This window comes from Carlito syrichta, unplaced genomic scaffold (assembly GCF_000164805.1).
Source record: "Carlito syrichta isolate Samal-C Ts95f unplaced genomic scaffold, Tarsius_syrichta-2.0.1 Scaffold303297, whole genome shotgun sequence".
Classification (NCBI taxonomy): Eukaryota; Metazoa; Chordata; class Mammalia; order Primates; family Tarsiidae; genus Carlito; species Carlito syrichta.
In genome coordinates, this window is record NW_007247393.1 from 315437 (window position 1) to 329160 (window position 13724).

At 40.7% G+C, this 13724-nt stretch overlaps 1 protein-coding gene across 5 annotated transcripts in view; it reads left to right on the forward strand.

Annotated features, from left to right (window-relative positions):
* Positions 1–13289, forward strand: part of IMMP1L (inner mitochondrial membrane peptidase subunit 1) — a 74014-nt gene extending 60725 nt beyond the window's left edge. For all 5 annotated transcript variants that reach the window (XM_008058329.1, XM_008058331.1, XM_008058330.2 and 2 more), the window contains 2 exons: positions 12160–12270; positions 13132–13289. In XM_008058329.1, coding sequence (XP_008056520.1) covers positions 12160–12270; positions 13132–13200 — 180 coding nt within the window. In that variant the 3' untranslated portion in view covers positions 13201–13289. The remainder of the gene's footprint in view (positions 1–12159; positions 12271–13131) is intronic.
* Positions 13290–13724: the final 435 nt, after the last annotated feature.

Sequence of the window (13724 nt, forward strand, 5' to 3'; positions counted from 1 at the left end):
CAGTATTCAGCAAAGTGCTTACCGCTGTCAGGGAGTCATTTAAAATTCTAGGATGCAACATAAGACCTCATCTCCTTCAGTCACGTTGCGTATGAATCTCTAAACCAGCAGAGTAGAGAAACCCTCTGTCATCTGAAGGGACTTGAAATTTGACCTGACTTCCCAATGTAAGGAAAGTCAGAAGAGGTGCAGGGACCCAGGCGGACAAGGACTTCTGACCCCCAGTCCCATCCCAGCACTCACACTTCTTCCTAACAGGCAGCCTCAGGAGTGGCCGGACCAGGGGAATTGGGAGGCGGGACAGAAGGGAGCTTGGGAGAGAGGGCTTACCTGGCATTCAGGAGGCCCGGGGGTGGGCAACATTTGCTATATTCTCCTCTCAACCGTCTTTATTTATGCATGTGTCCATTCCACATTTATTGAGCTCTTCCTTGCAGGCCAGTGCCATGTCAGGGTAGATGAAGATTCTGCCCCTAGCAGTGCTGGTAGAGCTCTCTGAAATGATGGAAATGCTTTCTGTCTGTGCTGTCCAGTGCGGTAGCCACCAGGCACATGTGGCTGTTGAGCATAGGAAATGTGGCTGGTGTGTCTGCATTCTCAATTTTGTACGTGTGTAAAACATAGCTGGCCTGCAGGTGTGACTAGTGTGTCTGAGAAACTACAGTCTTGATTTTATATGTGCGTAAAACATAGACGGACTGCACGTGTGCCTAGTGGCTGCTGTACTGGACAATGTGGCTTTGGGAGCTTGCAGTCAAGTTGGAGGAGCAAAGCATGGCAAGGCATGGTGCAAGATGATTACGTACAGGGTGTCATGATAAGACTCAGGGTGCTTCTCCAGACCAGGGTAGGTGGGATTGTTCCTGAATGGGAGGTGAAAGCTGAGTTGACGTTGAAAGAATCTGCAGGAGTTAACCAAAGCAGGCAGCGGCTTCTGAAAAGAGAGTGTGGCATTGTACTGGCGGGAAACTGCCAAAAGTCCGAGTTCCGGTGCATGGAGTATGCAGCAGGTGGGGCTGTAGGAATGAGAGACCAGAGTGAAAGGTAGAAGCCAGGCATGGCAGTCCCAGTTGCTTGGGAGGCTGAGGCAGGAAGATTGCTTGAGCCCAGCCTGGGCAACATAGTGAGATCCAGTCCCTAAAAATAAAAACGTCTTGAGCAGCGGAATAACATTTCCAGGGTTAGTATTTAAAAGGCTGCCCTGCAACTAGTGTGGACTAGTAGGATGGTGGGGAGCAGAGGAGCCCGGGGGCAGGGAGCAACAGGCTGAGAGGGAAACCTGACTGAGTTAGTGACTCAGAACTGAGATGAGGGAAAGATGAAGGTGCATCACAACCCAGGGGGTGCTGGAAGAAAGGGAATGAAGGGCTTAAACATGACACCGAGTTAGCTTCTGCAGTGGGGGAGGGGACAGAAAGGGGGTGCAGAGAGAGACATCAGTCGGAAGTGGAGATGTGTGCAATTCTGGGCCAGTGTGGATGGCTCCTATTCAGCCCAAGATAGGCTGCGTTTTCAGTGAACACCACGCAATTCAGTTCAGTAGAACAGTTGGTAGAAAGAAACCCTGCCTTCCCAGAGTGACACCTGAATGCACCACCATCCCTGACTTGGTGTCCACAGCATGTTTTCACGATCGCTTAGAACAATATCTGGTGCTCGCAGCCCCGGGCGCACTCCCTTGTTAAAGATCTTTAGCTCCTCTCTGTACACAGAAAATGGCATCCGTCATCTGCCTGCCTCACTGTAGTTTTGTATTCAAGAGGCTAGATTTTATTCTAAATAATTTGCAGGAGCCGGGCTCAGGGGCTCAGCCTGTAATCCCGTGCCTTTGGGAGTGAACTGCCTGAACCCGCGGGTTTGAGACCCGCATGGGCAACTTGGCGAGACCTCATCTCTACAATAAATCAAAAAATCAGCCGGGCGTGGTAGCGCATGCCTGTAATTCCGGCTACTCGGAAGGCTAAGGTGGAAGGATCGCTGGAGCCCAGCAGGTCGAGGCTGCGGTGGCCGGGAGCGGCCACTGCACTCCAGTCTGGGTGACAGAGTGAGACTCCAACTCAAAAAGAAAATAACTTGCAGGGTTTGGAACATTAGAATTGTATCTTGATAGAAAAAAGTGGGAGAAGTGTCTGTCAAAGAAAAACACACAACAATGCCTTTTAAAAATGTGCTGGTAACATCGAGCACATAAAGAGCCATTACTTCACCGTAATCATTTCTCTTTTGAGTTGGGGGTCTCTCGTCTACTGGTGGGCTTCTCTTGCTAATACCATCTCAGATGTAGGTCTGATTTTCTAGCCAGTCTTCTTGTGAAGCAGTTATGCAGAGTGGCGACAGGAGATTGGAAAGAGCCAGAGGTTCTCCTGGAGAAAGACATCTGAAGAGGGATGAGTCTGGATTTGGGGGAAGAATGAGGTGAAGTGCCAGGAATAAAACTGGCAGTGGAAACATACTAGACATGTTGTGCTCGGTGTGCATCCGACTGGCCAGCTACTCAGACGAGAACACTCTGGAATACCCTGTGTTGCAGCAAGTCCGGCTCCTCTTCCAGAATGAGACCAAGCATGTAGGTCAGGCTGTGTATTAAAGTGAAAGTGCAGACATACAGAATGAGAATATAAAATGCTACCTAATGTGGTATTAGCAAGTAGAACAAAAAAGAAGTCATGGGTCCCAGAAGACCAGGACAACAGTACGGGGTGGCTTGGACAGAAAGGCCCGGATACTGGCTTCTGTCCCAGCTCTCTCCTTTCTCTGTCTTGCCTGGTTGGGAGATGGCTCTGAAGAAGTGGAAGCTTCATGAGGAAAGGCCTGAGCACATGGTATTTAATAAGAATCACTCTCTGAAGATGCCTGATGAAAGAAGAAAAATATTAGCCTTTGTTCCTGTTCACCTAGAATGATTTGATCTTGAAGACTGAATTTCACTAAATCAATTGATACAATTGATATGGCACTTAATCACAATTAATGTACATTTTAAATTATATTGGCACTCGGGTGGCACCAGAGCTATATAATTGAACACAGTGCAAAAGGAAGTAACCAGAAACAAAACAGCAAAGCACAGTCCACTTTGCGAAGGCTGGACAGATGGCTCAGGAAAGCAGGAACATGGACATGCCAGGGGGTGTGGTGCGTGCCAGCCACTGCGTGTGCTCTTGTGGAGTGTTCCTGGGTGCCGGCAGCCTCGTGTGTCCCGGCATTTGGCACTCACACTATTTCTGTAAGGGATTTGGTAGTCTCATTGTCTGGATAAGGTTTAAATAACGCGCCCAGGCTGGAGCGGCACCTGGAGCTCAGGACTGTGACTCTGTGCACCGTGTCTTGAGCCACAGTCTCAAATAGCCCACCAGAGACGATTGTTCAGGCTCGAGGGCAGTGCTGTGTGCTTGGGGAGAAGATGAAGGGGCACGGTCCAGTCTTAGACTAAGCTTGACGCCCGCCCAGCCCCAGGCGCGTGGCACGCAGCATGCGTCAGCTTAGCGGGCTCAGGACCAAGGGGCCATTGCTTAGCCGAGTGCCCTTCCCACCCCCTCAGGCCTGGGCAGTAGGTGCCGCCTTACTTGAGGGCCAGCACCATGCTAGGGTAGACCAAGGCGGGTGATGACTAGTTGTGAACCCATGGTGGCACCATTTGTAAGTAGGGAAGGGCAGCAACAGTCCCCAGGAGTGATCAGATAGGATGGAATAAGGCAGAATGCCAACAGGGAGAAAAAGAGCTGGGCTGCCCATAAAGAGCTCCCCGGAAGATAAGCAGTGTCCTGCCCTCCCTTCAGCTGTGAGACTTGCCCGGCCCTTCAGCTGTGGTCTCTTGTGCGTCTAGCATGGATACATTTCCCTCAGCACTGAGACGTCCCTGCCTTAATGAACTCAGAAACAGAATGTGGGCGCAGAGTTGGGGCAAGGAATGTCAGTGAAAACGAGTTAAGTGGAACTGCCCTCAAGCTTGTGTTCAGAGACACCCAGAACTGGCATGTAAGACACTCCCATTTTTAAAAAATTAAAGATTAATGTTTTCTGACCTTCGTGTTCTAAAAGGTTTTCTGATGATTAGACCCCAGAGGACTGAATTCTTCACCTGAGATAGGTGTTTTTGTTTACAATTTTTGCTTGCATTCTAGAAAGGGTAAACTCTATTTACTGAAGGTGTTTCTCATTTTGCTGTTATGTGGGTCAAACAAATACTGGATTTTATGGGATTTTTTAGGGCAATATTAATGAATCACTTCATTTTCCAAATATTCTCTCCAGTAGTTGTGTGCAAAGGGTCGTACTGTGGCTGCATTTTGGTTGTGTAAGTCATGATTAAGCAGAAGGTACATTAGCCACACAGTGGGGACAGTAATTTTTCTTGATTCTGCTTACTTGGAATATAGTAACATAAAAAAACAATTGTATGGGTATTAATTGTTGGACTAAAATGACATCTTGTACATTCAACATACAGACTTTTCCTGGGCAATGAAAATGTGCATTTTATATTTCACTGATAATTCCCTTAGACACAAAACAAAATCTTTGAAGTGCCTGTGCAAAGTGAAATGCTTTTAAGACTGGAGGGTTGTTGATACATCACTCCCATCTGCTTTTACCAAAAAGAAACCAAAAGGCTTTATGTGACTGCATTCCTAAAACACGTGGGCCTCTCTTTCCTACACGTTACAAGGAAAGCAAAAATAATCATGTAAAAAGAGGCTTCCAGGAATGCTGTTCTTTGCCTTGCCTCTACGACTTTTGTTATGTTTAGTGACTGTTGTTTCCTTTTTATTTGCAGTCATTTTGAAGAAAACCCTATCATAACTAGTCATGAATTATAAATATGTAGCAAATCAAGGGCTCATTAAAATCAACTGTTCCTAGGATATTCCATTTTCTGAAACTTTTGAAAGGTCAAACATCCAAATATCTTACTTTTTAGTCAGAACTTTTTTTTCTTGTACTCTAATTCTAGGCAAGAACTTTTCTTAATTAGATGTTCTTTGCTTAATCAAATAAATGAGTTTGATTACAGTTTAGCAAATGTGTTATTTGATATTGTGAACTCTTCCATCAGATTTCACTTAAATAAAGAAAGGTAACACCTGTGGGTTGCCTGACAAAGCTGCTTTTGTTAAGGGGACACCCGCAGGCCATGAGGCAATTACATTTGTTGCTTTACTGAAAAGGAGGTACTTAACCAGACCTGGGGAAATACAGCCAGAACCAGAGGCGGGATGCTTTGTCCAGCCCTGAGATTAGGGCTATTTTAGCTCAGGAAGCAAACCTCTGACGTCGAAAGGAAAAACAAGAATGATTACGGGATTCTTTGTACGCTTTAGAAGCTAGTTATATTGGAGACACAGGGACAATTCAGGTTTGAGCAAAAGTAAAAACAATTTCTGTCACATACATTGAAAACATATTCAGTTTTGCACATTCATTCAAGATGGCATGGCAGATTTACAAGCACATAAAAAGTAATCTAACTTAAGAACTGTGATTAAGAGAAGTAATAAACAAAAACATAGAATGAGGGATTTCCATTTCTGGTCATTTGCAAAACTTTTGTTATAAATGTGTTTATTGGAGTGCTTTTCAGCATTCGTTGTAAAGTTATCAAAGCTTTTTAAAAGTAAATTGTACTCTACCATTCTGTCCTGTTCATATCATAATATTGCTCTAGAATTCTTTTTTCTCTTCGCCGGTTTGAATGTACAATGTAGTGGTCATCTGTAGGTTTATCTAGTAGATTTGAGTCCACAAGGAAATGGTTGTTCTCTTTCTTACCAGAAAAGTCAGGTGTTGCATTTTGGACACAAACCCAACGTGTTGTACTGAATGTTTAAGTGAAGATGCTCCTGGCTAGACTCGCATTCCAGTCACCTGGAGGGAGAGTTGCTGATGGTGTTGTTGCTGGTGATTGCAGTGATTCGCTTGTACTCCACAAGGGCGCATGTCCTGCTGCATGAATTCGAAGTTGGGCACTCTCTTTCTGTACTACCAAAGACAAAAAAACTTAAAAAAAAAAAAATTCAACAAAGCTTTTCCTAACCTGCATCATGAAGGACAGTGTTCCCTTTTTAAAAAGTACAAAAATCACTGAGAGGGTTCAGCATTTTGCATTTTAAGACACACACACATATGCCTCAGTGTGTATACATACATACGTATACTGTGAGTTATCTGAAGAATACTTGCTCATCATAACATTTTGAAATTTATAAAACAATTTTTTTTACATTTATGCATGCTGAGTTTGGCAAATCTTTTCAAGAGATTTTGATAGAGAGTAAAACAAAAACATTCAGGGGATGCCACTGAAGGGGATACAGGGTGTACACCACAGTGTACTCCAAAGTGTACTCCAAAGTCCACTCCAAAGTATACTCCAGACATCCAAAATATGAGTCATGGCCAAAATGATTCTCATCATATTGTTATGACATAGGCTAACAGGACTTTTAAAATTAGGCAATTGGAACATCTGCTCTGGCAATGACAGAGTAAGGAGTGTGGACTTGCCTTCCTGCTGTAAATAATGAGACACTGGGACAAAATACATGAAACAACTATTTGAATACATTGCACAGTAGGCAGTTCTGAACTGATCCCTGAGTTACATAAGCCTATAACTTGCCCCAGCTTCTGTCTCAGACTATAGTCAATGGGAGAAAATTCAAGGAGAGCGCAGGTGGTCTTGCTGAAGCGGGGGACAAAGATTAGGGTAGAGGGATTCTTAAGTAGTTGGAATTTATGGATCAGACTCCCATGGAGGAAACAGCCACAGAGAGATCTATGGAAATCTACAGAAGTATATTTTCCCTTGGCTTTGGGCTGAATGCTACATTGTGCCTGCTTATGGTGAAGGTTAGAGACTGGGCAAAGAAGGACTACTGGAGAGTTGCAAGCCAATCAAGTCCCAGAGCTCACATGGCCCCGAAAGCATTTGCGTTCTAACCAGCCAGTATGGAGAGAGCATACCATAAAGACTCTGGAAGGACCAAGCCTTGGTAGGAAGGCTAAAGCAGCAATTGACACAAAATGTGAGATACAGACCCAGCCTAACAGGCTTAGCAACAAGGATAAAAAGGAATGAGGTGATATGCAGCTAATTTAACTGCCTCCTAAAAAACTAGACAGCCCCCCCTCAACATTCAGCACTCTGTGAAAACAGACAACAAAATCTACTCAACAAATGAATGTCTAGCTTAGTCACAAATTACTAGATATGTGAAGCAGGAAAATATAACCCATAGCAGAAGTAAATCAGTTAAACAGACCCAGAAATGACAAATTATAGAATTAGCAGACAAGCACTCTGAAATAGTTTCAAGGATCTAGAGTAAAAGATGAACATAATAAAGAAAGAAATTGTAAATATAAGAAAGAACCAAATGAAATTTCTAGAGCTTAAGAAATACATTCTATAGTCTTTACAGTAGATTAGAAACTATAAAAGAAAAGATCACTGAATTTGAAGGCATTGCAGTGAAAATTATGCAAACTAGAGAAAAAGAAAGTCTGGCTTAAAAAAAAATACCCTCAAAAACCCATAGGACAGACATTAGAAACTAATTTACATGTTATGGAAGCCCCAGTGTAGTGGATGGAAAAGAAGGAGATGTGGTTTTTTTGTTTTGTTTTCCCCAGATTTGATCAAAACTATAAACCAGAGATCCAAGAAGTTCAGAAAGAAGTTCTGGCCTAATAAATATAAAGAAAATCAAACCAAGGAACATTATGATCAAACTGCAAAGAGCCAGTGACAAAGAAAAAAATCTTAAAAGCAGCCAGTGAAAAACACGATATAGATAACATGAGGACAAAGAACTCCTGCTGATCTGTTGTAAGAAGCAGTAAGATAGAAGACAAAGAAATGAAATATTTTAAGTGTTGGGTGAAAAACAGTCAGTCTAGAGTTCACTATTTACCGATGGGCATGGAAATACTTGTAGTGTTGTAAAATTCTTACCTTACGTGAAGTGGCACAGCATGTGAAGGAGTGGTAACAGCAAAGAAAGTAGACTGTGATTAAAGATGCACATTGGAAACCCTGGAACAAAAACTTCAAGATAAAGGTGTATATTCAGTTTTCCAAAAGAAGAAATAAGGTGGAATTTGAAAAACAGCCCAGAAGAAAAGAGGAATAAAGGAACAAAAACAGACAAAACTCCCTCACATCATGCCCACAAGTTGTCTCAAAATGGATCATACAACCTAAACATAAAGTTAAAACCAAAATTAGAAGTAACATGTTCATGATTTGGGGGACACGTAAAGATTTCCTGGGACACAAAAAGCATGAAATGTAATAGGAAAAGAATTACGAATCGAACATCAACAACACTAGAAACTTTTGCTTGCCAAAAATTCATTTAGAAAATTAAAATTCACAGACCGGGAGAAAATATTTGTAATCTTTGTCAAAGGACTCATACCCATGGTCAATAACAGACTCTTACAAAGAAGAAGATAACTTATTTTGAAAATGGCCAAAATAATTTAATAGACACTTCACAAAACTAGTAGCCACAAGGAAAAAATGCTTTCATCAGAAAAGTGTAAATTAAAACCACAATTACTTCAATTACTAGAACAACAAAAATTTTAAAAACTGATAATACTAAGTGCTGGAGAACCAGGAGCCTTTCGTTTGATGCTGAAAATAACCTGGGAAGTACTGAATTTGACATTTAGTTGAGGGAAAAGAAAGGCTCAGATAATGTGACCTGGTAATCCTACTTATGAAAAACCCACACGTGCTAAGGGCCATGCATCCATTTACAGTAAAGAGATCATCTGTGTATCTCACAGACTGGTGTTTCATGTCAAGTACACTAATCAAGGAAATAGCCTTATCACTGATGTTACTTTTAATCTATCAAAAACTTCTCTAGAAACAGGAAAACCTCTAAGTGTGGATCTTAAAATCAAAAGTCACTGTTGCCAACCTACCAATTATCTGTCTAATCTCTATCTAAATATCTATTGAATAGATTATCTCTTATCCAAAATGCTTGGGACCATATTTGAACCTGTTTCTTTTCCCTCAGCTAAATGTCAAATTCAGTACTTCACAGGTTATTTTCAGTATCAAAAGAAAGGCTCCTGGTGATACATTCTGGGTTTATTTTAGAACATTCCTTTCTGTAGTTGTTTATTTTATTACCCCAGATAAAATACTTCATTTTATTTCACTAATGTGAAAGAATCTCAGATCATAACTGCCATTAATGTGACCTAGCTAGTGACAGTTATCACTGTGCTTTCAAAGAATTTCTACGTATAAATATTTAATCACCAGCAAATTTTTGAGTTCCAGTTTCAGCTTAGGTGCTTAAAGAATTAAAATCATGAAAAAAGAAGCATAAAGGTATAAAGATAAAAGTTTAACATAAAAAACCAAAACTTTGTGGGACAGAATAAATATAAAAAGACAAAAGTGGGCTGGGGAAATATTTGCAAATAAGACGATTGAGGTCCCAGACCACAACAGTGCATGCACAAGTAGGTACAGACTGTTCACCTGAGATGAGACAGTCAGCAGCATATAGAGAGTAATGCTCTCCTTCGCCAACAGCCAAACACAAAGAAAAATACCACCAAGGTACTAAGTTAGCCATTCAGTGTGTAAACATTGAAAGCATCTCAAACGTTATACCATCTGTCAGGATGCAGTCCACATGAATGGTTAAATGTAAAAAATGAAACTGAAAGCCTTTCTATGATTCAAAATTCAGAAGACATAACAGCAAAGATTGATGGGAGAAATGACAAACTGGGAATGTTGGCCGTTTGTATCACAAAGGGCTCATCTCCCTAATATTTAAAGAGATCATCAACCCAATAGACAGATGGCAAAAGATGCACAAAAAGACATTACAGAAACGGGGTTATGTCTTTTAAATGTATGAAAAGAGATTCAGCCTCACTAATAAGACAAAAGCCAGTGAAGACACGAAGATACCATTTTTCACCAAGCAGATTGGCAAATCTAATAACAATGGTAATAAAAGTAATTAACACTCAACAAATGAATTAAAATCATCACATTACTGTCTGGTGGATTCTTCTAACACTGTAAAGACAGAAAAACCAAGCAGGGAAAGATGTCACCATCCCGTTAAGCAGGCCACCTTTCTATGGTGAGTGCTCCAAGCAGTTGTGGATCGGCCGGTTGGGGAAAGCTTCATGCTCCTGGTTTACAGTCAATGGCATGGGCAGAGGCATGGCTCCCAGCATGTTAGTATGCTGCCCTATTAATTTGTAGAACGTTTACCTTTAGCTTTTACTGTGTCCCATATGTATTGCCTATGCTTAGAATTCAGGAACACACATCTTAAAAAGAAACTATGGAAATTTAAACATGAAAGATCTTCACCTACAGTTTCTTTCAGAGTAACACTTCAGAATATGTTCATTACAATAGCTTTCCCAAGTTCACTATTTTGTTCTTTTTATTTATGGCCTGAGACACTCATTTTTTCCACTGGAGTGGTCTTAGCTTCATGCACACAAGACTATTTATTTAGGGGGGAAGTAGCCTTGTGGTTGGCCCTAGGACTGATAACCCAGTCCACTAATATAAGTGAGTGGTCTTATACTACTACTGTCTCATATCCTTTCAGTAATTTTTTTCTTTTTTTTTTTTGAGGTGGAGTCTCTGTCGCCCAGGCTGGAGTGCAGAGGCAGACTCATGGCCACCACAGCCTCGACCTGCTGGGCTCAGGCGATCCTTTTGCCTCAGCCTTCCAAGTGACTGAACTACAAGCACGTGCCACCACGCCCAGATAATTTTTTAATTTACTGTAGAGATGAAGTCCCACCAAGTTGCCTGGGCTGGTCTTGAACCTGTGGGCTCAGGCAGTTCTCTCACCTTGGCCTCCCAAAGTGCTGGGATGACAGGCGTGAGCCACCGGGCCCGGCCTCCTTTCAGTAATTTTATATCCTCTTCCTACAAATAGATTTAACATTTAAGTGTATCTAAATGCAGAGTTAACATGAAGGTTTTTGGCAAATATTTCTACATAAGACATTCCAGAATCTTAGAATCTCTATGTAAAGTGCAAATTGAAATTTTACATTCTTATATACATTTATTTTTCAAGAAAGTAATTGTGACTTTAAAAATATATACTCTGTAGTCTTATTAAACCCAATAGGAATATGTTTCTACATGTAAGTTTTGCAAGTAAAAGCTAGTCAAAAGAATAGCAATAATAAATTCATTCCCCATAGATATATCACTTAGGTTGGTCAATAATTCACTTTTCTTGGGTAACAAAACTGTTTAATAAAAAATTTTAAAAAGTAATTTTAATGACTTGTTGGAGAATAATTGTTTTAAGTTTATATTGAATGGACATCAGTGGGCAAATAGGTCTCATTGCAAAGGCTTTTTTAAAGTAATGTGTTCTATTCTAAATATGCTTATTGTCACGGAATTAAAATCTAAAATTTAAGTTATTTACCAGTTTCTACATAGGACATATAGGAGCATAGGGTCTTTTCATCTTGTGGAAGGTCACCATCATTAATTTTACAACTGATGATTTTATAATAGGTCCTTCTGGTTCTTCATGGTCATTATTGAAGTATAATGCACTGAAGATATGGCCCATACAAAAGCAGAACAGGGATCTTAATTAGAATTCTGACAAGCCCACTCCAATAAAATGATGAGATTATTTGTAATTGATGTCACAACCAATTACCATTCAGTTCATCACGAGCATTCTAATAGATCTGGCCTTGCTGTTGGCCCCAGGATGTAGATGAGTGAGTGGCTGCCCTGCTTATGCTGCTACTGAGACACAAGGGCACATTTTCAGTCCGCATCCTAATGACCTCTTTTGAAGTCTATTAAATTAATGACCCTGTCACACTGTTTTGATCTCTTAGAACCTCAGTTTGGGGTTTGTATAACAAATTAATGTTTGGGAGCCGTACGACCAAAAAAAGATAGGTCTTTTTAAAAACTGAAACCTCTGATTTCTAGTTAGTTAGCGTATGAAACAAGAAATAAAAGAAAAATGCAAATCTTCGGATCTGTATGTATTTTATAGAGAGAACCTTAGGACATTTTCCCATGCCTCTAAATGACATGCGTTTTAATTACAGTACCCAAATTAGGCATTATTCTTTTTTAAAGGTGCTGCTTTTCTTCTCTGATCCTAGGTGCCAACTGGTCATGTTTGGTTAGAAGGTGATAATCTGCAGAATTCCACAGATTCCAGGTACTATGGACCTATTCCATACGGACTGATAAGAGGACGGATCTTCTTTAAGGTACTGTTTTCCACTTAAAATGTAGCCTTTATTTTCTGAGCTGGAAAAAACAAATTCTCTAGGAATGAACTTTGAAATCTTCAGGCTGTCAGTGGACTTAACTGTCACACCAACTACATCTTATACACCTGCTGGCTTTTACTTAACAGTTGTATACAAAACATTCCCCCAGTCCCACAGAGATAAGAGTAACATTCACCACCACCTTAGCTGTAGGCCAAGAAAAGTTTAATTTGAAATCTGATTCTCTCTTGTACAACTTTTACAGCCATATTCATATCCCAGGCATGTCTTAGTAACTGAGAGCAGAAGAGCAGGCCAGTTCACACTGCCTGTGATGCAGGGATGGTGCAGCTAGGCACAGCGAGTCATGGACTCATTTGGTTACGGTGAACGCATGACTCTTAGGGAAGGTTATTACAGCTTTCATGGGCCCCTCCTTTCCATTACAAACAGTGAGGAAAGGAGCAGACACACGCTGCTGGATAATTTGCAGGATTCTTTACATGTATCCAGGTGCCATATTTGAGTACTTGGAACCGAAACACTGTAAGGTAAAGGTGTACACTTCACTCTTGAGGGTAGTAAAACACAGACGCACATATATTCATACATATATACACATGCCACACACATACAGTGTCTTATATGTTTGGATGTTCCAAACTGTAGGGTTTAAACACGTGTACACATACAAGTTTATTTTCTAAAATCTGATTTTGATGCAGAACATTTTATTCTTGATTGGCAAAGAGAAAGTGTTTAATTATCTAGCACAGATAAAAGGGATGAATAGAAAAAGGAACTGTGATGTTAACATTACTATCATTAATTGTCTTCAACCACATTTTGATTTTACAGATTTGGCCTCTCAGTGATTTTGGATTTTTACGTGACAGCCCTAATGGCCAAAGATTTTCTGATGATTAGCAAGCATTTGTACTTTTGACTTTTCGCTGTCTCCTATTAATTACTACCAATGAAACTGTGTACTAACCAATAAACTATTTACTATTTGATTTTAGTTGTTTTTTAATTGTAAAAAATAAGCAACACACTCAGCAAGATACTTTAGTTAAAACTATACGGTTTAAAATATATTCCAAAATATGAGGGGGGACCCAAAAAACCCCAGAATTTATTTATTAAAAAGTATGTATTTACTCTTACGTATTTAAACTTCAGTCACCTTCAAAGTCCTCTCCATTTGATGGAGTACACCTATCGAGATGCTCTTTCCACTGCCCAAAACTGTGTCTGAACTTATCAATTTTGATGCCTTTTAGTGCTTCTGCCGTTTTTTTGTTTCACCTAGTCCACATCAGCAAAACGTTTGCCTTTGGGGATACTTTTCATCAGGAGAAACAAAAAAAGTTTCTCCTGATCAGGGTGAGATCAGGTGAATAGGGAGAATGGGTCATAGGGGTCATGCCATGTTTAATCTAAAACTGCCA